Source organism: Chiloscyllium punctatum, chromosome 39 (genome assembly GCF_047496795.1).
Source record: "Chiloscyllium punctatum isolate Juve2018m chromosome 39, sChiPun1.3, whole genome shotgun sequence".
Taxonomy (NCBI): domain Eukaryota; kingdom Metazoa; phylum Chordata; class Chondrichthyes; order Orectolobiformes; family Hemiscylliidae; genus Chiloscyllium; species Chiloscyllium punctatum.
The window spans coordinates 11,787,420-11,815,326 of NC_092777.1; the positions used below are offsets into that span (position 1 = coordinate 11,787,420).

General features: G+C 42.3%; 1 protein-coding gene across 1 annotated transcript in view; it reads left to right on the top strand.

Annotated features, from left to right (window-relative positions):
• The window catches only part of srp68 (signal recognition particle 68), a 63,467-nt gene extending 35,560 nt beyond the window's left edge, over window positions 1-27,907 (top strand). The window contains 8 exon segments of the mRNA XM_072558178.1: window positions 995-1,093; window positions 3,622-3,692; window positions 9,116-9,269; window positions 12,211-12,305; window positions 18,888-19,017; window positions 20,430-20,505; window positions 23,727-23,779; window positions 26,202-27,907. Of these exon segments, the coding sequence (XP_072414279.1) occupies window positions 995-1,093; window positions 3,622-3,692; window positions 9,116-9,269; window positions 12,211-12,305; window positions 18,888-19,017; window positions 20,430-20,505; window positions 23,727-23,779; window positions 26,202-26,429 (906 nt within the window). The 3' untranslated portion in view covers window positions 26,430-27,907.

Consider the following 27,907-nt stretch of genomic DNA (forward strand, 5'->3'; position numbering starts at 1 on the left):
AGGTAAGTTTGGGCTCTTGGATACTGAGGAGGGAGGAGGTAAATGAGCAGCTGTAGCACCATTGGCAGCTACAGGGAAATGTGCTGTTTGGCTGGGGGCGGAGGAGATGTTGGTGGTGAAAGAAGAGTGGTCCAAGGTGTCCCAGATAGAAGGTGGACAAGGGAGGGGAGAGGTGGGGAATATGTGTTTGGTGGTGACATCTTGTTGGAAGTGGTGGAAATAGTGGCTGATGATCTTCTGGATTTGGATGCGGGTGGGATAGTAGGTAAAGACAAGGGAAACCCTATCACTGTTGCAGGAGGAAAGTGGGAGGGTGAGGGCTGAAGTGCGGGAGATGAGTTGCACACAGCTGAGAGACCTGTTGATGATGGTGCTAGGGAATCCTCAGTTGAGGAGGAAGGTGGATGTTTCAGAGGCTTCCTTGTCGAAGTTGGTCTCATTGGAGCACATGCAACTTGTCGTTGGGATGGTATTTTGTGATGCATTGGGGTTGGAATCTTGCAGCAAGAAAATGGTATAAATGATGATGAATTGTTTTCACCGATTTCTGAGATGAAAGGGATGGTTAGAATATGCAAGTCTCCACTACAAACTGTTCCTAAATGCAGATTTATTAGTTTTCCTAAAGATGGCATTAAACTGTTTCTTTAGAAAGTGGGATATTAAATGAAAAGGGAACGGCCATATGCTGGGGTTGGTCTTTTTGACCTTTTATCTGCTCCTCTCCTGTCTTTGTGACTCATTTCCACCAATGCTGGTTGGTCTTGCTCTTTCCCCCCAAGTACCAGTCCAACAGTAGGTGGTGGGTACCAGCCGACTGTTCAACTGAGTGCCACTTTAATACATTATCTGTCATGTACCTGTTGTGTATATAGGTTACAAAACATGAGTGTCCTACTAGGTATAAAATAAGTTCTATCTGTGTGATTTGGTATAATATTCCCAGGAGGCAGCTCTAATTTGTGTTCTGACGACTCGTTGTTGTGTTTTTCAGACCACAACTGATGAGGCCAAGGAGCGACTCTATGAGAGTCTGTTGAGTGAGTGCCGTGATGCCATCCAGGCAGTTCGTGAGGAGCTCAGAGTCGATCCGGTAAGTGAATGTGAAAATGTGGGAGAAATGTCGACAGAACAGCTCTTCAGTCACTGATGATAATACCTTGTATTTCCACAGTTTTCATCTGTGCCACAACATTAAGCCATTCAGCCCTTCAAGCTTGCTCTGGTATTCAGCTCGATCATGGCTGATTGGCACTTCAGCTGTGCCTTGACTCTGTTTCCTTTCAAAAGCTTGCCTAACAATCTCTGCCTTGAAACCTCAAAAGCTCATCACGCTCTCACACCCCAGAGGAGTGTTCATATTTCTGTTGCCCTTTGTGTGAAATTGTGCTTCCTAATTCTGCTTCTGAAACTTTGCTCATAGCTTTAGTTTTAAGTTTGTCCCCCTCACTAAAGGGAATTGTTTCTTTGTGTCTGAAATCTTTTAATCATCTTAACCACCTCAATCAGATCACCTCTCAGTTACTGATATTCAAGGAAAGCCATCTTTAAGTAACTTACTTTAATAATTTAAACCCACTAAGCTGAACTATTGTTTTCATTAATCTGTGCTCCATCATTTCAAAACCAAGATATTTTTCCTGAAGTATGGTACCCAAAACTAAATACAGCTCACCCAATGGGGTCTGACCAAGCCTGCTTTCAGAATTAAGAAGATTAGACTACTGGCTCATAGAGTGTGCTCATCTGGCTTGAGGTTTGAATCTCAAAGTAGAACAGGAGATCCTGAGGTTTTTGCATCACATGGATATATAGCACACAGAACTGTGCAAAGAGTAAATGACCTTTTTCCATCAACGTTGATATTTTTAAATTGTCAGACTACGAAGAGTGGCCTGCCATTATCTCTTGTTGAACACGGCAAGAGTGACATCACAGAAAGTTTCTAGGTTCATTGGCTAGTATTGAAAGGAAGCGTTTGGAGGCAGACCTCCGACATGCTTGTTTATAAAGAGAGTATCTGTTAACTGGTTGAAGCCTACTGGATTGTCAAGTTGTAACATTATACACATTGGTGGTAAAGTTAATATAATACATAAAAAGCAACATAAATGAGTAATAAAGTAATAATTTGAAAATCATTGAGAATGGTAGTGCATGTGATGTGTCAAATCTGTCGTTTGGGAGTTATGCAGGATATGCCTCAAGGCAAACATACCTACAGAAAATGTTTGAAGTTCCAGCAACTTCTGCTCAGAGGTTATGAGCTGGTGCTGAACTACAGACACTGTGACTCTTTAGGGAAAGGGAAAGTTAGCCGAGATTATTTGTACCAGGAGGTAGCCACTCCTGTTAGGATAGGGTGTTCTGATATGGCCAGTGGTCAGGGATAGGATGTTGCAACTGCATATGAATAGGTAATGAAACTGAGAGTGCAGGAGTGTCAATGTCTGTAATTATCCAACAGGTTTGATGTTCTCTCAGCTTGTTTGGGTGAGAGCAGGAGCTCTGGGATGGGTGAATGAAGTGACCACGCGCTACAGGGAGCTAACAGGAATGTGGTGGTAGGAGGGAGTAGCACAGCTGGGGGAATTGAGACTGTTCTCTGCAAAAAAATAGCAAGACACGGCTGTATTGTCTGCCCAGTGCCAGGATTCAAGATACCTGCTTTCAGCTGGAGAAGAGCTTGCAGTTTGGGGGCAGAGAGAATCCAGTTATCATGGTCCATGCAGGCACCAATTACATAGGTAGTACTCGGAAAACGGTTCTGCATAGCCAATGTGAAGAACTAAGCTCAAATAAAGAAGCAGAACTTCAAAGGTAATAATATGTAATACCGTAATGCGACTGGTGTTCTTGCGAACTGCATAACTAGGAAGTAGAGCGGGTTTTAAACAAAATAGTGTGGGCAAGAGCCCAAATATGGGAAGTTACAGTGATTCAAAAAGAGGGGATCATTTCATGGACGAATAATTAATCGGGGAAAAAAATAAATGGACAATGACAAGAAGGGATGGGGCCTACAGGTCTCAGAGCAAATTGAGTTAGGTTCATCATAAATATTAAGAAACAATGTAATAGTGTACAGTTCTGTGCATCTCTACTTGATGTAAGTCACAAAATAAGTTAAACCAGAATGTGACAAATACTATGTGAAATATTGTTTTGAAAAATGTATCCAAAGATTGTTGGTCAACCCTCTTCCCTATATAGTCACCTCCTTCTGTCCATTACCCCCCTTCCTCTTTCTCTCATTCTCCCCCTCCTTTGCTCCCCTTCCCCCCCCACCCTCCTTTTCGCGCACTCCCTTCCCTTCTGCCCCAACCCCATTTGCCCCCTGCTCCAGGGTGTTGTAATTGTAAAGTCATACCAAATAAAAACTTAATTCTACCCTGGATGGGCTGATAGGTCGGGTGTTAAATTAGATGTGGTAATGTTGAATTTTAGCTACAAGTGAATAAAGTGAAACTGATAAATCCATACAGATACAAGCTGGTTTTGTTTGGGTATTCTGACCAGAATGGACTAGCAGTCTTGGAAGAGAAGGGTGTATTAGCTATGTCAGTAGTATTAACAAAGATGATTGTAACATTGCAAGCTCTTTTTTTATTGTTTATTCAGGCACAGAAGCAGCGAGAGCGTTCTCTGGAGCCTGATTCAGGAAAGGTGTCTAGTCTACAATATCTTCACAGGTACGGGTCATGCTCATAGCGCAAAGAGAAACTTGACCAAGCCCTTAGCTGCTTCATGCAGTGAGCAGCTGAACTACATACACTAAGAAGGACCTTCAAGCATTCATACTGAGTTGGCTGATTGCACCCAAGTGGTGGCTAAACTCAGCAATGAATGTGTGTTTAAATGAAGGTTCAGTTTGGCCTATCTGTGATGCTTTGCTGTTCAGACTGTCAAGACCAGCTGTTAGGATTTGCAGAAAGAATAACTAAACAAGACCAGTAGCTGTTTCTCAAAACCTGACTGGGCAGGTTCTTGAGTTACTTGCAGATCAGGATTTCAGTTCAACCCAACTTAACATCTTGCTGACAAATGTATCTGTTGCTTTTCAAATTATTTTCGACTTTTCCATGTTGCTCACATGTTCATTCTCAGGGTTAATTTCTCTGCATGAATGCTGCTCAAACTTTTGAAGTTAAAACAAACCCTTTCCAAACCACTTGTATCTTTCTGTATAAGGTCACCACTCTATGGGATTACATTGGGTGAAACAATTCAGGTTTCTCATTCAGCACCTTTATGGAGAGACAAGTGAGGGAAAGAATGTGGAGAGACTATAGAGTCAAAGCATCATAGAGATGTACAGCATGGAAACAGATCCTTCGGTCCAACCTGTCCATCCCGACCAGATATCCCACCTGCCAGCACCTGGCACATATCCCTGCAAACCCTTCCTATTCATATACCCATCCAAATACCTCTTAAATGTTGCAATTGTACCAACATCCACCACATCCTCTGGCAGCTCATTCCATACATACATTTCTCTGCGTGAAAAAGTTGCCCCTTAGGTCTCTTTTATATCTTTCCCTTCTCACCCTAAACCTGTGCCCTCTAGTTCTGGACTCCCCGACCCCAGGGAAAAGACTTGGTCTATTTATCCTATCCATGCACCTCATAATTTTGTAAACCTCTTAGGTCATCCCTCAGCCTCTGACACTCCAGGGGTAAAAGCCCCAACCTGTTCAGCCTCTCCCTATAGCTTAAATCCTCCAACCCTGGCAACATCCTAGTAAATCTTTTCTGAACCCTTTCAAGTTTCACAACATCTTTCCGATAGGAAGGAGAACCAGAATTGCACGCAATATTCTAACAGTGGCCTAACCAATGTCCTGTACAGCCGCAACATGACCTCCCAACTCCTGTACTCAATACTCTGACCAATAAAGGAAAGCATACCGAGTGCCGCCTTCACTATCCTATCTACCTGGGACTCCAATTTCAAGGAGCTATGAACCTGCACTCCAAGGTCTCTTTGTTCAGCAACACTCCCTAGGACCTTACCATTAACTGTATAAGTCCTGCTAAGATTTGCTTTCCCAAAATGCAGCACCTTGCATTTGTCTAAATTATACTCCATCTGCCACTTAGCCCATTGGCCCAACTGGTCCAGACCCTGTTGTAATCTGAGGTAACCCTCTTCGCTGTCCACTACACCTCCAATTTTGGTGTCATCTGCAAACTTACTAACTGTACCTCTTATGCTCGCATCCAAATCAGTTATGTAAATGGCAAAAAGTAGAGGGCCCAGCACCGATCCTTGTGGCACTCCATTGGTCACAGGTCTCCAGTCTGAAAAACAACCTTCCACCACCATCCTCTGTCTTCTACCATTTGAGCCAGTTCTGTATCCAAATGGCTAGTTCCCCCTGTATTCCATGAGATCTAACCTTGCTAATCAGTCTCCCATGGGGAACCTTGTCAAAGACCTTACTGAAGTCCAAATGGATCACATCTACTGCTCTGCCCTCATCAATCATCTTTGTTACTCCTTCAAAAAACTCAATCAAGTTTGTGAGACATGATTTCCCACACACAAAGCCATGTTGACTATCACTAATCAGTCCTCACCTTACCAAATACATGTACATCCTGTCCCTCAGGCTTCCCTCCAATAGCTTGCCCACCACTGAGGTCAGGCTCACTGGTCTATAGTTCCCTGGCTTGTCTTTACCGCCCTTCTTAAACAGTGGCACCAGTTTGCCAACCTCCAGTTTTCCAGCACCTCACCTGTGACTATCAATGATATAAATATCTCAGTAAGAGGCCCAGCGATCACTTCTCTAGCTTCCCACAGAGTTCTCGGGTACACCTGATCAGGTCCTGGCGATTTATCCACCTTTAACCATTTCAAGACATCCAGCACTTCCTACTCTGTAATCTCGACATTTTTCAAGATGTTACCATCTATTTCCCTACAGTCTATATCTTCCATATCCTTTTCGACAGTAAATGCTGATGGAAAATACTCATTTTAGTATCTCCCCCATTTTCTGTGGCTCCACACAAAGGCCGCCTTGCTGATCTTTGAGGGACCTTTTTCTCTCTCTAGTTACCCTTTTGTCCTTAATATATTTGTAAAAACCCTTTGAATTCTCCTTAATTCTATTTGCCAAAGCTATCTCATGTCCCCTTTTTCCCTCCTGATTTCTCTCTTAAGTATACTCCTACTGCCTTTATACTCTTCTAAGGATTCACTCGATCTATCCTGTCTATATCTGACATAGGCTTCCTTCTTTTTCTTAATCAAACCCTCAATTTCTTCAGTCATCCAGCATTCCCTATACCCACCAGCCTTCCCTTTCACCCTGATAGGAATATACTTTCTCTGGATTCTTGTTATCTTATTTCTGAAGGCTTCCCATTTTCCAGCCATCCCTTTACCTGCGAACATCTGCCTCCAATCAGCTGTTGAAAGTTCTTGCCTAATACCGTCAAAATTGGCCTTTCTCCAATTTAGAACTTCAACTTTTAGATCTGGTCTATCCTTTTCCATCACTATTTTAAAACGAATAGAATTATGGTCGCTGGCCCCAAAGTGCTCCCCCACTGACACCTCAGTCACCTGCCCTGCCTTATTTCCCAAGAGTAGGTCAAGTTTTGCACCTTCTCTAGTAGGTACATCCATAAACTGAATCAGAAAATTGTCTTGTACGCACTTAAGAAATTCCTCTCCATCTAAACCTTTAATACTATGGCAGTCCCAGTCTATGTTTGGAAAGCTAAAATCCCCTACCATAACTACCCTGTTATTCTTACAGATAACTGAGATCTCCTTACAAGTTTGTTTCTCAATTTCCCTCTGCCTATTAGGGGGTCTATAATACAATCCCTTTCTTATTTCTCAGTTCCACTCAAATAACTTCCCTGGATGTATTTCTGGGAATATCCTCCCTCAGCACAGCTGTAATGCTATCCCTTATCAAAAATACCACTCTCCCTCCTCTCTTGCCCCCCCTTTCTATCCTTCCTGTAGCGTTTGTATCCTGGAACATTAAGCTGCCAGTCCTGCCCATCCCTGAGCCATGTTTGTGTAATTGCTATGATATCCCAGTCCCGCATTCCTAACCATGCCCTGAGTTCATCTGCCTTCCCTGTCACGCCCTTTGCATTGAAATAAATGCAGTTTAATTTATTAGGCCTACCTTGTCCCTGCCTGCGCTGACTGTTTGAGTCACTTCTGTCCTCAACTGTATCAGTCTCAGATTGATCTCTTTCCTCACTATCTCCCTGGGTCCCACCCACCCACCTTACTAGTTTAAATCCTCCCAAGCAGTTCTAACAAATTTCCCTGCCAGTGAATTAGTCCCCTTCCAATTTAGGTGCAATCCGTCCTTCTTGTACAGGTCACTTCTACCCCAAAAGAGATTCCAATGATCCAAAAATGTGAATCCTTCTCCCATACACCAGCTCCTCAGCCATGCATTCATCTGCTCTATCCTCCTATTCCTGCCCTCGCTAGCTCATAGCACTGGGAGTAATCCAGATATTACTACCCTTGAGGGTCTCCTTTTTAAATTTCTGCCTAACTCTCTGTAATCTCCCTTCAGAATTTCAACCTTTTCCCTTCCTGTATCGTTGGTTCCAATGTGGACAATGACCCCTCTTCCCCCGTGAGAACATTCTGCACCCTCTCTGAGACATCATTGATCCTGGCACCAGGGAAACAACACACCATTCTGCTTTTTTTCTGTTGGCCACAGAAACGTCAGTCTGTACCTTGGACCACAGAATCCCCTCACACAATTGATCTCTTGGCAGCCGACGTACCCCTCGTTGCATTAGAGCCGGCCTCAATACCAGAAACTTGGCTGTTCGTGCTACGTTCCCCTGAGAATCCACCACCCCCTACATTTTCCAAAACGGCATACCTGTTTGAAATGGGTATATCCACAAAAGATTCCTGCCTTAGGTCCCTACCTCTCTTACCTTTCCTGGAGTTAACCCATCTATGTGACTGTATCTGAGACTTTCCCCCCTTCCTATAACTGCCATCCATCACATACTGTTGCTGTTGCAAATTCCTCATCGCTTATATCTGTCTCTCCAACCGATCCACTCGATCTAATAAGATTCGCATCCAACAGCATTTATGGCAGATATAATCCGCAATAATCCTTAAACTCTCTTTAAACTCCCACATCTGACAAGAAGTACATATCACTGCAAAGGCCATTTTTGCTCCTTCACAATCTATAGACCCAGAGAATAACACTGTCTTATCCCTCTACAAAACACTGCCCCAGGTTAAATTAATAGCTATGGCTTATATTCTAAGTTTAATCAAGAGACTTATCTTGAATGTTTATTAATTTTGGTGCATCCCTAGCACTCCCACGGAATGTTTACATTTATCAATTGGCCTGATCCTGGAGCAGTGGGTTTTAATCCAAAAATGATAAATTACTGTCCAACACAATCTTAAGTGAAGTACAGGCTGGAGGGTCCTTCAAGGGGGTTGAGATTTAATAAGTAATGTAATTGTTTAGGAATGAGACTCGGATACTCTTGAGCATAATCTGCTATTCGGTGGATCATATCACAGATGGTATGATGGGTGGTACGGTGCCTCGGTAGTTACTGCTGCCGTACATTGGGTGACTGGCTATATGAGGTTTGCACATTTCCCCCCTTATCAGTACCACTTTCCTCCCTTGGTCAAAAGGTGTACGGGCTAGTTGGAATGGCCATGCTAAATTGTCCGTAGTGTCTTAGCATGTGCAGGCGAGGTGGACTAGCCATGATAAATGTGGAATTATGGAAATGGGCTAGGGGACTTGGTCTGGGTGGGCCCCCCTTCAGAGGGTCAGTGCAGACTCAGTGAGCCGAATGATGTCTCTGTGCACTGTAGGGACTCTGTTATCTGATCTACATCTTTGTTGTAAAGTCCTACCTTTGTCTATCTTGAAGCATTTACTTCTAAAAATTCTTACCTGGCTCTGTCTTGAAAGTTCCAATTGTCTCACCAAAGGGAATATCTGCTCTGTATATACCACATTAGAGGTTTTGAATGTCCGAAACAGATTCTTTATAATAAAGTTTGAAAGAGGCTTTGTTCGGTTATAGATTACCATGCACTCATTATTACTTCCCCCTCATGCAGTTATCTCACATACATTAAGCTTTCCACTGCGATCAAACGCAATGTCGCCATGGCTGAGGCTTTGCAGAAGCAACTAAGTGAGCCAGTAAAAGATGAGGGAAAGCGAGTGCTGCGGCCGCAAGACCTGATCCGACTGTATGACATTATCCTGCAGGTAAGTGCAACAGTTTGTATTTTTGAAAACCACATTTTCCTCCACAGTGGATTATTCCTTTAAATCCGGACTGCTGCAACTTGCCTTGAAATAACTCGATCAGAAATGGTCTGCTGTGTAGGATATGCAGAGGGTGGGCCTGGGTTGAGGACACCTGTACAAGCAGCTTGGCTGTGCTTTTGAATTCTAGTAATTTATACTAGTCTTATTGCATCTCATTACTTCAATCTTCTGACTTTAATTCTTTGGTATGTGCACACCGAGAGCGCTGGGGCAAATATAACAGCATTTTGTTCGCTCATGTATCATAGTGATATTGTGGGTCACATGATCACATTGAACCAGTAGAAGTAATGAAAAAAGATTGCTGGAAATGTTCTACAACTGTTTCTGAAGAAGAGTATTGGATTTGCAGCACAATGGCTCAGTGGTTAGCACTGCTGCCTCACAGCGCCAGGGACCTGAATTTGATACTGTGTGGAGTTTGCATGCACTCACTGTGGATTTCTTCCAGGTGCTCCAGTTTCCTTCCACAATCTAAAGATGTGCAGGTTAGGTGGATTAGCCATGGGAAATGCAGGGTTACTGGGATAAAGCAGGGGAGTGTGTCTGGGTGGGTTACTGTTTGGGTGTCAGTGTGAACTTGATGGGCTCAGTAGCCTGCTTCCACACTGTAGGGATTCTATGATTCAAAATGTTAATTCTGTTTTCTCTCTTTACACATGCTGCTGAACTTGCTGGGTTCTGCAGCACTTTCCGTTAGTTTAGTTTACCATCTCCAGCATCCATGGTATTTTACTTTTTCATTTAGAAATGTAACTATTGCTATGTTTCGCAATTAAATGGGGGAATTAGTCTTTTATGATGAGTGATATATCTTTAAACATTTCGGAGAAACTGAGGACTGCTGATGCTAGGGAGTCAGAGTCGTAAAGGGTGGCACTGGAAAAGCACAGCAGGTCAGGCAGCATCCAAAGAGCAGGAGAGTCGACGTTTTGGGAATAAACCCATTAGGAATGTGGGAAGGGAAAAGGGATGAGAGTTAAGCATTTGCTTGGTGTATTGAGGTAGCTGAATGGTTTTGAGTGGCTGGAACATCCCAATTTCCCAAAACACTAAGTATATTTGCCTTTGGAAATGATGTGCCCACAAGCTGTGGTTGAAGACTAGTGAACATACCCATTAGTGAAGAGTTTACTCTGACAGTCAAATGGCAAACCACCCCAGTTCACTAGATCATGGAACTCTGGGTAGTTTTTTCACAGTGGTTTCTGAATGTAATGGATATGACTATGGCTGGAGGTGCACCCTTGTTGCCTCCCTTCCCTGACAGCTGAGATGTCAGCCTCAGATCCCTCTCTGGTTTGATTTTTTTTATTCATTCATCGGATATGGGTATCACTAGTTTTAATTGCCCAGGAGGCCGTTAAGAGTTAATCACAGTCTGGACTCAAACGTAGAGCAGACCAAGAAAAGATCACAAATTGATATTCCTGAAGGACATTAGTGAACCAGATGAGTTTTTTTGACAATTGACACTAACTTCACAGTCATTATTAGACTCTTACTTGCAGATTTTTATTTGAATCCAAATTCCATCATCTGCCATGATGGGATTGGAATCCAAGTCCCTGATTATTACTGGGGTCTTTGGATTAATAGTCCAGCAATAATACTACTAGGCCATTGCCTTTCCCTACTCATCCCCATTCATTATCCTTTGCCCAGCTTGTGTGAGATGTGCAACTACTTCCTGTGCTGAGAACAATTGTAGTTCTACAAGCATTTCAACAAAGACAAGAGCCTCATCCAGACAGGGATAGTTCCACATTTTCCATACTGGGCCCCATTTCTCTGCCTGTAATCTGAAGTGTTTCCACGTTGACTGAATTTTCCCAAAGAGAATGCAGGAGTTGAGACGAGATGGGGAATTGGAAAACAAAGAAAAGTATACAAATTACCAGAGAATGAGAAACATACAGAAGAGGAAGAGGACAGGCTTGGACAGGGAGGGACTCTCTGAGAAAAGAGAGGGCGGCACGGTGGCCCAGTGGTTAGCACTGCTGCCTCACAGCGCCAGAGACCTGGGTTCAATTCCTACCTCAGGTGACTGACTGTGTGGAGTTTGCACGTTCTCCCCGTGTCTGCGTGGGTTTCCTCCGGGTGCTCCGGTTTCCTCCCACAGTCCAAAGATGTGCAGGGCAGGTGAATTGGCCATGTTAAATTGCCCGTAGTGTTAGGAAGGGGTAAATGTAGGGGTATGGGTGGGTTGCGCTTCGGCGGGGCGGTGTGGACTTGTTGGGCCGAAGGGCCTGTTTCCACACTGTAAGTAATCTAATCTAAAAAAAATCAAACTGAGCAAGTGAAAAGCAATTGGTTTTTGTATGTAACAGAAATGAGATGGTCAGCAGTGCCTGGAAGCATAGTAACTAGCAGTGCCAAAACTTGGTTGCTGGCTGAGCACCATTAGCATTTAACAACTGTCTTTTCCTGCCAGCTCCTGTTTTAAATGCAGTTCCAAAGGTCTAGTGCACAGTCAGATATAGGATTTTCAGTGAACACTTGTGAGGCAAGAGCCTACAACTAGCTACTGGGGGATACTATCAGGAATTGATAGGCTTGTCCTTTTATCATTGAGCATCTTGGACAATGTTCTTTCCAAGCTGCACAGTTTTTGCCGCACTCTTAAGTCCCCACTCAGACCACATGCAGTAGACCCATTTAAATTGCTAAAGGGGACAGATTGTCTGTAAAAATAAGATGGACTGTTGGTCTTTGAACCTGGACAAATAATAGCAGCATCTCTGATGCTCACATTTGCAGCTTAAACGGCTCGACACTCTTGGGCTGGATAGTTCCAAGTACCAATTGGTGGAAACATAGTGTGGTGTGTATACTGTACCAGAATGCTTCTAACACTGGGCATTGTGTTCATGCACAGAATCTGTCAGAGCTGCCCCAGCTGTCAGGCTTGGAAGATGATAAAAGCTTCCAAGCAGAGGTGGAGCTGAAGACTTTGGTTTACAAGGCCTACAGGTAGGTAGGCGGAGAGCACATTCATTCTCACCACCTCCATTAAACAATTCTTGCTGTAATTCTTCAGTTTCTACTGCTTGCTTAGCTGAAGATAATGATTGCTTCTAACAGGCATAAATCCATATAGTCTTGCTGCACTTGACAGCCACAATTGAGAGGTAAAAACAATAACTGCAGATGCTGGAAACCAAATACTGGATTAGTGGTGCTGGAAGAGCACAGCAGTTCCTGATGAAGGGCTTTTGCCTGAAACGTTGATTTCGCTGCTCGTTGGATGCTGCCTGAACTGCTGTGCTCTTCCAGCACCACTAATCCAGCCACAACTGAGAGGCATAATGTCCAAATGTGTATATTTTCCTTAATTTGGTCACTAAACCTGAGGAATGCTGATTTTTTTTAACCCTAGAATGAATCAGTCAGTACCTTCAAGAAAGGACTGGGGGTAATTGGAGAAGAATAAGTATTTAAATTTATCACTAATTAAGGTTTGTCCATGTCCTTCCTAAATGAAGGAACTGTGCTTCGAAGGCTAGTACCTCTAAATAAACCTGTTTGACTATAGCTTGGTGTTGTGTGATTTTTAACTTTTGTCCATCCCTGGCCAACACCGGCTCCTTCAAATCATGACTCCCTAAAAATGATATCTTTGTAATAACACTGGAAAGATGAATTAATCTTTTCTTCAATGACTGACACATCAGCTGAAAAATGTCATCTAGCTGTTAGTGATCATGCCTGAATATATTGGAATCTGGGTGTATGTACAACCAGGGCCATATGTTACACTGCAATGAAATTCACTTATACTGTTTGTTACAGAATTCTCCACATAATTTGAACCCCGTCCAAAAATTAATTCCAAAGCCATGCCTTTGTTTCCTGTGAGCTGACATTCAGCTTTACTTACAAAGTATCTTTTGACAGTACAACCAATATTCCCTTTTCATTACTGCATTGCTCTTGGGACTTTCTGTGCACATGCACCCATCATTTTAGGAATGATTACTATTATGCTATGTCAGATAGCAGACCAAAATTAAAGCAAGCTTATGCATAGATCGCAGGAGGCCTGGGTTCAAATCCCACCTGCTCTAGAGGTGTCGAATAACATCCCTGAATAGGTTGATTTAAAAATATTCTACATAGATCGCTTGAACTGCAAATTGTTCAGACCATTCCTTGTAATGCTGCACTGTGAAACAATCAGCCAATTGAATTTCTTTGTCTTTCCTTACAAATGTTCTTAGCTAAAGATAAACATTTTTCTGAGCAGGACTGGCTGTTTCCTTTTGACTATATTCATGGGATTAGGCAGGTATTCTTGCTGGTAAGACAGATTTCTCCTCCATTTGCTGCAGTCAGAATGGAACCCAGTCCAATAACGTGCACTGAATTATGGCGATAGTCTGCTGTAATCTTTGTCATGTACTGCCATTACTCTATTTGGCTGAATTTAATGAGACCACTGTTCGAGACTGCAAGCTCACATCATTCTGTCCAGGAGCTTGCACTGCTGTTATCCTTTGGGATTGACCCTTTTGCTGCAACTCTCTGGAAAATTGATTCATTTGTATTATACATGTATAGGGAACTGCTTCAAATGGATCTGCCGACTTTGTTCTTCTACCATCTGTATTACCATCCAGAAGGATGAGGGTAAAACCACCATTTAGAAGCCTCTCGGTGTCCTGACTTGGAAATATATCACAATCCTTGAATACCATCCTAACAATGTGTGTGTGTGTGTGTGTGTGTACCTCCACGCTGTGAATAGTGGCAGTTCAAAGGGCAGCTCACCGCCACCATCTCAAGCGCAATGAAGATTGAGCAATAAATGATGGTCTAGCTCGCAGGACTCTCAATACATTAACAAAAACACACTTTGACAATAGAAGACTGTGATGGAATGTATTGAAGTTTTTGATATCCTGAGGCATCTGGACACAGTAAATAGGGAAAATGTTCCCAGACATGAAAAGATTGAGAATGAGAGGTCACAGATTTCAGTAATTAGTGAAAGAAACTGAAGTGCTATGAGGATTTATTTTGTATAATGACTGGTTAGAATGCACTGTCTAAAAAGTACGTTTGGAGCCAGGTTCAGTCAAAGCATTCTGAACAGAATTAGAGGGTTAAGTGGTTAGCACTGCTGCCTCACAGCGCCAGAGACCCGGGTTCAATTTTAGCCTCAGGCAACTGTCTGTGTGGAGTTTGCATGTTCTCCCAGTGTCTGTGTGGGTTTCCTCTGGGTACTCTGGTTTCCTCCCACAGTCCAATGATGTGCAGGTTAGGTGAATTGGTCATGCTAAATTGCCCGTAGTGTTAGGTGAAGGGGTAAATGTAGGGGAATGGGGCTGGGTGGGTTGCTGTTCGGAGGGTCGGTGTGGACTTGTTGGGCCGAATGACCTGTTTCCACACTGTAAGTAATCTAATCTAATCAAAGTAGAATAACGTGCAGGTAAATCAAGAAAAGTTGTACCAAAGATTTAATGGATCACAGGCACAGTGGGCCGAATGGCCTATATGTAATAACTCACCTGCTGCTTAAGATCTCAATGGCCACGCCTTTCTCTATCTCTGTAAATCCCTTCAAACCCACTGTGCTCTGAGATGGGTGTCCATCTAATTCTGACCCCAAAATATCAGAGTGGTTGCCTCAGCTCCAAGCTCTGAAACTCCTTCTGTTGACTTCTTTCTTTACATCTCCCTCCTCCCTCTTTGACCTAGCTTTCCCGAATTACCGTAATGTGACTTGCATTGAATGTTTATAATGCCCTTGCTGAGTCCCTTGGAAAGTTTTATGGTGTTAATTACAAGTTTCTGCTATTGTAAATAGATTTTGTTTGCTTATTTGCTTTAAAGTCCTGCACCACACCCTCTCCACCTCCAACCTGACTGACAGTACTTTGATTCTAATTAGTGATATCATTGCACAGTAACCCACTGATGGATGTTAATTGTTCCTAACATTTGATAATGCTTACTGATTTGTTTACTTAGGTACACTATCTGCTAGCAAGAAACCACATTGGTTTGGCTGTGTTTTACTCAGAGGCAAAGAACTGGAAGCTAAATTCCAATCTCTTCATTTTAAACATGGAATTTCAAACAATCCTATGCTTCTAAGTTAAATACAATGCAGGAGTGATCCTTGAAATTGAACGTCCTCTTTCTGTTGCACGGATTTGTGGGGTGCAAAGTATATCAAACAGGAGCAGAAAGTAGGTCTTTTTAGCCCATCAAGTCTGCTCTGCTGTTCAAGGTCATGACTAATCTGATAATCCCAATCTTCACTTTCCCATAGTCCTCGATTCCCTGTCTCAGCCTTGGATAAACTTAACAACCCAGCCTCAGCAGCCTGCTGCTGTAAAGTATTCTACAGATTCACTACCTTCTGAGAGAAGAAGTTCCTTTTATCTGTCTTAGATGTGTGATCCCTTTATTCTGGATTAGATTAGATTACTTAGTGTGGAAACAGGCCCTTCGGCCCAACAAGTCCACACCGCCCCGCCGAAGCGCAACCCACCCATACCCCTACATCTACCCCTTACCTAAAACTACGGGCAATTTAGCATGGCCAATTCACCTGACCTGCACATCTTTGGACTGTGGGAGGAAACCGGAGCACCCGGAGGAAACCCACGCAGACACGGGGAGAACGTGCAAACTCCACACAGTTAGTTGCCTGAGGCGGGAATTGAACCCGGATCTCTGGCGCTGTGAGGCAGCAGTGCTAACCACTGTGCCACCATGCCACCTTATTTATGGTGAGATAATTGAATTCATTATAGCCAGCTATAGACTATAACCAGGCCTGATTGTGTAGCCCTGATTTATCCCCTCTGGTCCTAGACTTTCCCACAGGGGGGATCCACCTCTCTGTCATCTCCTCAAGCCCCTTAGGAACCTATTTCAATAAGATCTTGTCTCTTCTAAATTCCAGTACAAACCAGCCTCCTCAATGTCTCATAAGAAAATCCCTCTGTACCCATTCAGGCTTTCATTAACAGCAAAGCATTCTTAAAGTTCAAATATTGAACTTTTCACATGGTGAAATTTTGGTTGAAGTTCCTATTCAGAATATTCAGTATATTCTGTGCAAATTTTTGATTTTATTTCAGGTATTTCAAAACCTGAAATACAACCAAAATTAGCAGAGAATATACTGAATATTCTGAATGGAGTAGCTCTACAGGTTAGAATTATTCACATTGATTTAAAATCTGATGACTAGTAATCACCTATTTTATCAGTGGTGGTTTCAGGTCATCCTCACAGAGCGAGCTTGACCTTCAGGATTTCTTTCTTCAAAACGCAGGAGTACCCAGCAGTCCCACATTCACTGAAATGTAGCTCAGCCGTTTGCTCCACTAAAAAGTAAACCACCCTTCAGTCGTTGCTCCCTTATTCTTTTTCAGTCAAGTTCCCCAGCCATCATCTTCCCTCGTGGGGTATTTTCAATGGACAGCGGCTTCAACAATGCACCTTATTTATGGTGAGATAATTGAATCCATTATAGCCAGCTATAGACTATAACCAGGCCTGATTGTGTCGCCCTGATGGTCACAAGGGACTGTTGTGGAGCAATGCCGGCATGCTTACCTCTGAACCGGAACACCCAGGTCCAAGTTCCACCTGCTCCAGAGACAATGGCATCTCTGTGAAAAGAGCAAAATAAGGAACATATCGATTTCAGACGATTCAGTTTTCCCTGGTGCGTCGTAGGCTGAGGGGTGACCTTATAGAGGTCTATAAAATCATGACAGGCATGGATAGGGTAAATAAACAAGGTCTCCTCCCTGGGGTGGAGGAGTCCAGAACTAGAGGGCATAGGTTTAGGGTGAGTGGGAAAAGATATAAAAGAAACCTAAGGGGCAGAGGGTGGTACGTGTATGGAATGAGCTGCCAGAGGAAGTGGTGTAGGCTGGTACACTTACAACATTTAAGAGGCATTTGGATGGGTATATGAATAGGAAGGGTTTGGAGGGATATGGGCCGGGTGCTGGCAGTTGGGACTAGATTGGGTTGGGATATCTGGTCGACATGGATGATATGGACCGAATAGTCTGTTTCTGTGCTCTACATCTCTCTGACTCTTGTGCAATAGTGGTGATATTGCTTCAAAGCAAGACGGCCCGGGTTCCAGTCCCAACTACCTTAGATATGTGTCATAAGATGTCTGAATAGGCTGGTTAAAAATAACAAGCCATTTTAGTTACTAGGCGTGATTGTGGAGCGGTGGCAGTGTTCCTAACTCTGAGTAAGGAGGCTTTGGTTCAAGCCCCACCAGCTCCAGAGGTGGAAAATAATTTCTAAACAGGATGATAAAGTATCTAGCTCTTTCAATCTTGCCTGTGTAATGGGGTGTAGTGAGCCAATATTAGAGTAAATCATTAAAGATCATTTAAAAATGCATCATGGAACAAAGGTGGATTTAAATTAAACAAGCAGTATTCTTGCTTGGCAGCCCCGCCTAGAGAATAAACGCTCCCAGGTGAATAGCAAATAAAAATGAATATGGCCCTGACTTAAAATGAGGTGCTGCCCTGCCACCAATTACAACAGGGTGGGGCTTCAACCTGTTGGTCTGCTGTAACCTCACCCCAAATCTCAGGGTGGGGTTCTTCTCGTGGAGGGGGAGGGGGACTGAGCACCTGCCCCACTGTCAGCATTCCCCAGATATCTGTCATCAAAGGGCCAGAGAATTCCCAGGCGCACCTTGCTAGTGTAAAGTGGGACGGTCGTTTGGCTGTTATGCCAAAGAGCTTCAGATCTTCAAAACAAAATTAGAAGTGGGCTATTTGTAAATTTGGTTTTACCCCACTTCCATCGGAATGCTTCTGCCCCCAGTTCCAACAGAATTTACAGGCAGCAAGAAAAGCAGAGAAGCAGGCAAGTCCAGTCAGCTTGCACTGCCATAGTAGAAATGACAGAGTCTGATATCTGCTAGGCTCCACTGATAGGCACCAGGCTGAAGGTTGAGTGTTTAAGACCACTCAAGTCATTGAAATTAGCCCATGCCTGAGAGAGTGCTGCATCATTGGCAGGATCATCTTTTGAAAGATAAATTAAAATAACAACTGCATGAAGCCAATATTTGTGAAAGGTTGAACACTCTGAGTGTTTCCCGTAAGCGTTGGAGGTATGGTGTGGGGCATTCTGAAAAGGGCAGATAAGCACAATGGCCTGGCCAATCAACCGAAGCAGCTTATAAACCATTCTTCAGAACTGACCTGTTCACAGCAATCTTCAGAACTTCAAAACATTCTGGATATTGTGGTTTAAAAACCTGATTTTTGCCCATGGGATCATCTTGTTTACACTGATAGGTTAAACTACATAATTTAGAAAGTTTCATGTTAATGGTTTTAGTGGCATGCCATGGTGCTTCATAAATTCAAAATCATCTTTTCACTGAAGTGACTGCCCAGATGTTGACATATCAGATTCGGAAGCTGTTTGAGGTCATCAGGAACTTTTGAATCAGTTTGTTTGTTTCACAATGTACTTCAGAGTCGTAAGATATTTGTGTTCTGGAAAAGGGGCTTTCTCTGCATTGGTCTCAGTGTCCTCTCTTTCCAGGTGCTTCTTCATTGCCCAATCCTATGTCCTTGTGAAGAAGTGGAGTGAAGCCTTGGTCTTGTATGAGCGGGTCCTTAAATACACATCTGAGGCACAGGCGCAGACCACAAAATTTACAAATCATATACAGGTACTGCATTTTGTATGCCACATTTTGTCATTTGTGTTTCCAGATTGTAAACAATGGCAAAAGGACCATAAATAATGCTGTTATTTTGGACATTACTTCCACTGGCTGGTTCAAGATATCTAAATAGACTTGTTGGGAAATCAGACAGCTAAAACACATGGCAACTTATACTTTGTGTTTTGGTATTTTCCTTGGCCCCCACATTGTTGAGTAGAATGTATGAAATCAAATATCAAATCCAGACCCAAATTCCACGTAAGGTGATGTCACTTTTGAGAAAAGACTACTCAATACGTCAAACTGTTTCTTCTGTCCTCCCATTTACTTCTCTGGGGTCTTATGCACAAGTCAGCTGCTACATCTTCCTTTTTAAACAATAACATTTGTCCTTCAAAAGTAACAGACTGTGAATCACTTCAATGAAATTTAAAGATAGAAAGAAACCTAAGGAAGTTCTCCTGTTGGCTTAACCACTTGTCACCATATTCCTTCTAAGCTTTGTCTATCTAGCAATACTCTAAGTTGGTCTAAGCATTATTACTTTACACCTCCTTCACTTGAACAGTGTTGTTGAGAATGAATCTCTTTCTCTTTCTCTCATCTGTTGGTAAAACTTCCAATATGATCAAATATTTGGTTAGTGCTATTTAACTTTGAGAATAACACCATCTTTTCTTGGGTTGCATTATGTTTATCAAAGCTATGTCGAGTAAAGAGCAGTGAAATAAGCTCTACACAGGTATTCTGGTAAAGGAGAGTTTTGAAATGTTAGGTACTGATTTTGGCGTGGTTTTTATTTTATCTGCAAGGGATGTGTAAATCGGCCAGGTTTTTGTTCCTGACAGCAAACCTGTGATCTCTTTTAGACTGTATGGATGTTAGATGCAGAGATAATCAGGCTCCATTGTGACACCGGCCGTGATTGAATAGGTTACTGAGGTTCAATCTCAAAGCTCCTATATGAATATGGTCATTTAGTGACAGGAAACTGAACGTTGTGGTTTCCCTTTCTGGAAACCACTGTTTAAGTCAATAGCCCGAATTTACCATTTAAACTAGTTTTCTAAAATATTGTATCTGAAGATGTTTTTATGAAAACATTGCAAAATTTTTTCCTACATTAATTTTGATTGTATTTTGTTACATTTCCTTGCTTTGTGTCTCAATTATACAAAGTTTGAACTAACGTGTTCTCCAAATGTAATATCTGTCTCAGAATTAAATGAGTTTTGAATCGAGTGCAGGTAAGCATAATTTCTGAGCGTGCAAGTACAGTGTTTGCATTGCAGTACAAAAGCAGTATTTATGAGAACTATGAAGCTGTTGAGAAAAATGTAATATCGATGACACAAAGTTAACTCCTGACCACTTGTACAGAAGCATTTGATTAATGTGGTGCTACTTCTGTGCAGGATCTCCCTGATGTGAAGGACCTAGCAGCACGAGTCAATGCTGAGAAATACTCAGTACAGGCAGCTGCTATTCTAGGTGAGTACCTGGGCATTTAATCATGTAGCATAAGTCTGTAAGTTAGCTCGCTGAGCTTGAAGGCTTGTTTTCAGACATTTTGTTACCATACTAGGTGACATCATCAGTGAGAGTCTCCGGTGAAGCGCTGGTGATATGTCCCACATCTGTATTTATAGCTGTTGGTTTCTTAAGGTGGGTGATGTCATTTCCGGTTCCTTTTTTCAAGGAAAGGTAGATAGGACCTAAATCGATGTGTTTATTGATGGGGTTCTGGTTAGAATGCCATGCCTCTGAGAATTCTCGTGAGGGTCTTTGTTTCACCTGTCCTAGGATGTGTGTATTGTCCCAGTCAAAGTGGTGTCCTCCTTTGTATGTATGTATGGAAACTAGTGAGAGTGGGTAGTTGGTGTTCATGTATGATGGTAGCAAGTTTCCTGCTAGTTTGTCCGATGTAGTGTTTTTTTTCAGTTCTTCCAACGTCTCAAAAATTGCTAATATAGCATGATAGTTCCACATAATTTGAGATAACTTCCAATAAAATGGAAACAGCCAAATTTGGGCAGGAAGGAATAATTTCTGTCTTGACCCCCTTCACTTCCCCAAATTGTCTGACTACTTGTATGTCATCCAGCACTGGATTCGCAGAAATTTCCTTTAGTTGAAGTATTGGGAAGGCTAAAGCCATTGTCTTTGGTCCCTAGCTTAAAATCCACTCCCTAGCCATTGATACCAGAACATCTCCCTATCCTCTGTTTGTTACTGAAACTGTAAGCTCCTATGTAATTATACTGGACATCCTACCACAGACCACTCTGGCACCCAAATGTTTATTTTCACCCTTATGGTGTGATGAGCTCCACCCTTGCATCAGCTGAAAGCCTCATTCATTCTGTTGCTACCTTCAGACCTCTCTGTTTCAGTGACCTTGTGGCTAATCTTGCACCTTGGCCTCTCTGTAAACTTGAGCTCAGATACAGTTCCTGCTACTCCTATCCTAATTCATATCAAGTTCTGTTATTTGTCAACTGTGCTTGTTGATCTCCATCGTACCTCAAATCTAACAGTCCATCAATGTAAAGGTTTTCATCCTTGTTTTGAAATTTCTCCTTATCAAGTCCTTAAATTGCCTGAGCTTTCTACATTCCCAGTTCAGACCAATTGCACATCCTTCTTTTACCCTTAGTGGCTATGCCTTCAATGCCTATCCCAAAACTCTAGAATTCCCTCACTAAACATGTGGGTGGCACGGTGGCACAGTGGTTAGCACTGCTGCCTCACAGAGCCTGAGACCCGGGTTCAATTCCCGCCTCAGGCGACTGACTGTGTGGAGTTTGCACGTTCTCCCCGTGTCTGCGTGGGTTTCCTCCGGGTGCTCCGGTTTCCTCCCACAGTCCAAAGATGTGCAGGTCAGGTGAATTGGCCATGCTAAATTGCCCGTAGTGTTAGGTAAGGGGTAAATGTAGATGTAGGGGTATGGGTGGGTTACGCTTCGGCGGGGCGGTGTGGACTTGTTGGGCCGAAGGGCCTGTTTCCACACTGTAAGTAATCTAATCTAAACCTCTGTTTTTTTTTTTGCCTCTTTCTTCCTTAAAGACACTGCTGAAAGCTTTCTTTTTTATCAAGTTTAATCAACTATCCTAAGAGCCTTTCATGCTGATCAGTGTCAACTTCTGGTCATTAATTGCTCCTCTGTACGAAGTATCTTACTATTTTAGTGGTGCATATGTTGGGAGGTTGTTTTAAATGTGTACATCATGAAGAGGTAGTGGGCTTATTTGCAGGGATGTATTGGAAAAGAGTACTGGAATTCTTTGCTTTGTATTGGGATTCCTTCTTTATTTAATGGAGAATGTAATTTAATCTCTGAAGGAAAAAAATACTTCCCTTCTGTATACTGATGCATGCTAGCTCCCTAGCAACAGAAGGTTTTGCAATAGTTGACACCATCTGTACCTGGTGTGCATAGCTGGCGAATTACTCATTGCATATATGCTTAGAAAAGTTACAACTTTATGGAATAAAAGGTACAGTAGCAATATGGATAAAGGAAGCCTTATATCTGAGCTGCCTGCTGGTCAGCATTAGGGTCCATGCTCTACCAGTTATATCTTAATGACTTGAATCTTGTCTGCAAGGCACAGTTTTAAAAACTACAGCTTATGCAAAACTTGGAACCATTGCAAATCATAAGCCAGTATAGAATTTTGAAAGGACATAGGTTGGTAAAACGTATGCATAAGTAGTAGAAAAAAATGAAGGGGTACGAAGTGATTTATTTTGGTAGGCAGTACACCAATGCAATACAAGATAACGGTAAAATTGTAGAGGGGGTATAGGAGCAGAGGAGGACCCTGATGCATACGTGCATAAATCATTAAGGGTGGTAGAACAGGCTGAGTGTGTGGACTCTAAAGTATATGACTTCATGGGATTCCTCAGCACGGACCTATATTACAAAAGCAAAGAAGGTAATGTTACAACTGTGAAAATTGTTGGGTTAGCTCTGACTAATGTGATACAAGGAGTACTGAGCATTACTGTACAGGAATTATGTGAAGGGATTAGAGAGAGTACAGAAAAGATCGTGAGAATGGTTCCAGGGTTGAGCAAGGTTGGACATGTTGTTTTGTTGGTGAAGTTAGGATGGTTATTCTTTGAGAAAAGTGGAGATTTGGTACAGATATTCAAAATCATCAGCTGTCTAGACAAGGATGAATGGGGAAATCCAGGAAAGATTGAGAATCTGATGCTTGTTGGAGGGATGGTGGTGGAATGGTAATACTGATAGCTAGTTATCCAGAAACCCAGGCTAATCCTCTGGATACTGGGGTTCAGATCCCACCATGGTGGATTTTAAATTGAAATAAATCTGCAGTATAAAGTTTGTCTTGGTGATGGTAATGATGACAACTATCATCGATTCTTGTAAAAATCCGTCTGGTTCACTCATGTGTTTCAGTGAAGTAAATTGGGCATTCTTATTTATCTGGACTATGTATGACTACAGACTCCCAGCAGTGTAATAAATTCTTAACTGCTCCGTGAAATGACCGATTAACTCAGTCAGGTTAAAGGTGGTTAAGGGTGAGTAGAAATGTTGGCCCGAGCAGCAAAGCTATGTCCCATGAAAGAATATAGGATATTTCGACATAAGTATCTTTAGTACTGTCCTATGCATGTGGAGGTATTGTAAATTGCTTATGGTATGCAATTGTGTTTTTCATAACCACCGTCCACAGACACAGAGGATGTCTCCGAGATGGTGTCACAGCTTCAAGTCAAAGACAGCAAGGTAAGGGTTTCCTAGACACTTGTGGCAGCTGTCACTCGACGAAATTGGATTTGAAGATATGGCAAACAAATTGTCAGAAAGAATAGCGCAAACAAAATTGTAAATCACCACATTTGTTCAATCAAATTAACTATATCAAGTGTTTGGCAGAGTATATTCCCATCTTGAGACTGTTGAAGTTGCGATCACCACAGGGAAACATTGCTGTTAAGTGTACACAGCTGCTCAGAGAATTTCTGTTGTGATTCCTTAGAGATTGTCAAAATTATGAAGGGTTACAGTTTTTTCCTAATCAGAGCACCCATTTCAAGATAGTCACAAGAATTCGTTGGTAGTACAGAATTCAAATATTGAAAAACATACATTTCTGTCAATGCTTTTCATATTTCACTCATAAGAGAGTTCTCAAGAATTGGCAATGTAAAGGAGAAATGTCATTTCTATTGTATGAGAGAAGATTGTTGATTATTTGTCCAGTGGACTGATTAATAGAAGTGTGGCATGGAGAATGCACCCATTGATGATGACTGATAGTTAGCTGCTAAGTTTTGTCAACCTGATGAGTTTAAAATTTTAACAGTCTACTGGTGTATCAATCAGCTTTTCCATCTTGTATGGTACAATGTTGTTTTCCTTTTACTTTGGTATTTCTTATGAATTCTGGTGAACAGCTTTCTCAAAATGTTTCTCTTTTTATCAGCATTACTCACAGGGAATAAAAAATGTTTTGGGGAAATAAATCTCTCTTGAGGAATGTCTGTTATGTGAAATTTTGTAGTGATTTAAACAGATCTGTTCAATCTATGTCAAAGTTGTTTGAAAAATAGGAATATTCAAGGTCATGGAGAGTAAACAGGAGAGCATCTTGTAGTGACACTTAGTTGAATGTTAGATGAGTGTGTTGTGTGCTGTCATAGCCATTTATTTAGAGGTTGTTTACAATGATCCAGCCTTCCATTATTACGCTCATTACAAACTGAAAGTAGGGCATTGAATCTTGTCCGCGTCTCAGGTAGAGGATAAACCTGATTATGCTTGTTCTTCCAGCTTTCATTGGATTATTGAGCGGGTTTTGTTTTGTATATCTGTTTGTATTTAGTAAAATAACTTGCTACATGTTGCGGTGAGGGCTTTGTCCTTTCACAGTCTGGGAGATCTAAATATCAACTGAAAAGGTTTCATAGTTGTAAATGGGATCTTCCAACACCAACCTGCCTAAGATGCTGAATGTAATCTGATCGTCCTTCTGACTGAGATCAAGCACATCTACATAAATGTAGTCTGCCATCTTTCCTCCTTAGCCCCTCAGGAGATTTCAGTGGATTGTCCTTTCAGCCCAGGTAACTTAATACTATCCGGAGGACCTAAGGAAGGCAAGCAATGATGCTGACAGAATGGAAACTGTCTTAATTTTGCTCCTTGTTCTTGCACATATTTCACCAAGAAAGAGAATGTTCTAGATGTTAAGAACTGCTCTGTGGTCTTAAGGGGAACGCTATCAGTAGAGTGGAACCTTTAGGTTAAAAATGCAAAAGCCCAAGAAGTGAAGTTATTAGTGCCTTGCAACTGTTGAGGACATGCTGTCTGCTTCTAACCTCCCCTTAGCCCATATTCCTCCTGTCGTTAGAATTAAGCAGCACCAAGAGGGGCAATTTGTTCAGTGTGGCTACCAACTCCTTGGGAAAAGATACTGAATTAATCCCATCACAGCCCTTCCCATAACTCCTCCTTCTTTTTCCTGTATTTTGTTTCCTCCATTTAATGGGTTGAGAGCATTACATTTTGCAAGTCTGTTTCAAAATTGCTTCCACCACTCTATCAGGCAGTGAATTCCAGATGATCACTCTCAGCGGCAAAAAACTCTCAAGATTTTATCAGTGATCTCTCGCACTGTGCTGGAATGTGTTCAGTTATTCTGTTAGTGGTTAAAAATCTCTCTGAACCACGCAGCCCAAAGTCAGTCGACGTTGAATCAGTTTCTCCCAACTTGGAATGATTTGTGGCATTGTGGCTGGCTTCACAGTCTCTGAGCAAGGTGAGGGAGAAACAGTACAAACCAAGCAGCTGGTTGTGTGTGGACACTTGTTGAAGACAGGACTGTCCCCTTGGTCAAATTAGTACGCAAAGAGCAGTGACCTTTGTCTGCGGTTCCACTAAAGTGTATTATAATGTACCTTAATGGGTCACCATCTTCAAAAGTGTGAAATTAAAGTTGGAGAAATTTTAAGAAATGAAGTATGTGGTTTTAGGAAGTGCTGAGGTGACATTAGAGAAAAGTCTGGTTTATAACCCAGTTCACCTACCAGGATTACTGAGTCACCAATTCACACGTTGTGATGGTAGTCCCTCTGGTGATCACTGTTTAAGCTGTGTCTTTGCATGTTAGGGCTCTAGATGTGACTAAACTCTGTTTCTCTCGCAGCCTCTCAGAGAGCGTTTGGACGTTTTTCGCATCGATCCCTCTTTGGTCACTAAAAATGCCAATCTGGTGCGGTTTCCACCGGAATTCCAGCCAATTCCATGTAAGCCTCTGTTTTTTGACCTGGCTCTCAACCATGCAACATTCCCGGCCTTGGAGGACAAAGTGGAACAGAAAGGGCGAGGAGGCCTCACTGGCTACATCAAAGGTTTCTTTGGCTTCCGCGGCTGAAGTTTGGAAAGGCTGGAAGGGATTAAAACTATTTTGTATCGTGTAATGGTTCGAGTCCTGCTCTGAATGTTCAGTATTTCTGAATGGAGTTTAAATCTTCAAATGTAACCAGAAACCGAGGGATGCACAGCAAACTGAACTGAACTGAACAATAGCGCAGCCTCACAAGATCCTTATTTCTTCTTGGGTTTTGCAAACTGTTCAACCCTGTTGTTCCAACTGCAGCATGAAGTGTCCAGTCCTTCCCATAGATGTACTAGTGAAAATCTCAGTCTGTTCTCGGCAATTGAAGAAAGCAAATGACTAACATAGTGTCCTCAAACGATAAAATGAAGACTCCTCTTCTGATGTGCTTTTCCTTACAGGCAATCTGAAGTTAGATACTTTACCACTTCAACGTTATCCCCTCTCAATAATGGGAGTCCTCGGAAACAGCAGGGTCTCTGATACTTTCCTTCTTTTTCTCCTCGCAAACAGAATTTGGAGTGTACTGTAAATTGGTGTAACCTCCCCTTTTTTTAAAAATGTGTAGCTCTGAAGATGGTTAAGTTGCAAAGTACCCAGATGAAGTTCAGTTGGGGGGTGGGGGGTGGTGCTGTGTAATAATAGTATTGCATGTTCTGTCCTTAGAAGGAGGAGCTCCTTATCATGGTATGTATCCATAGCACCACATGGACTTTTTACTGCTTGCTTCATTATGTTGCATTTTTAATCATTAGGTTTGAGAATCTCTTGTTATTGATGTTGAGGATCTAGATCTTTCACAAGTGCCATGCTGGTTCAGTTTTTCATTTCACACTCTAATTTATCTAGTCTGCCGCCATCTCCCTTGTTTTGAGCTGGGTAAGCTAGTGTCACTTTTGTCCACCTGCTATGTTTGAAGACTGGAGTTAGATGGACACTGCCCTGCCTCCAACCCAAACTCTCTTCCAGTTTGTGCAAAAGCCAGCCCATCTGACATGTTCTCAAACAGGGCATGTGATAAAAGGAGGTTGCTGGGGATTCCCAAAGCAATATTATGTACATCTGCTACATCCGGCTGACATGACACACAGCCACAAAGAACCTGCCAACCCCACAAGTGCCTGTCTCACTCCCTCTTACTGCTGCTGCATATAGACAGACATTTGTGGAAGTGAAGAGAATAGGACTGCTGCAATGCCAGCTCGCCAATGCTTTAAACAGTTTGAGATTGCTGCTGCCTGTTCGTGGACAGCACAGGAACCAGCTTGATGCTGCAATCAGTTCAGTCTGCTGTCAGCTCCTCTTTCCTCATCAAATTAATTAATGTCACTGACTGAAAAGGTGAAGATCTTGGCGAATAACTCAAACTAATGAGTTTGTTCAGTATCTGTGTTAAAATGAGTGCAACCTGGAATCATTCCACAGGTAAAGATTTTTTTAAAAGTTTAAAATGTTGAGAAGAGTCCCATATTGTTTCTGAATGAACTGGAATTAAAATCTTCCAAGATTTGAAA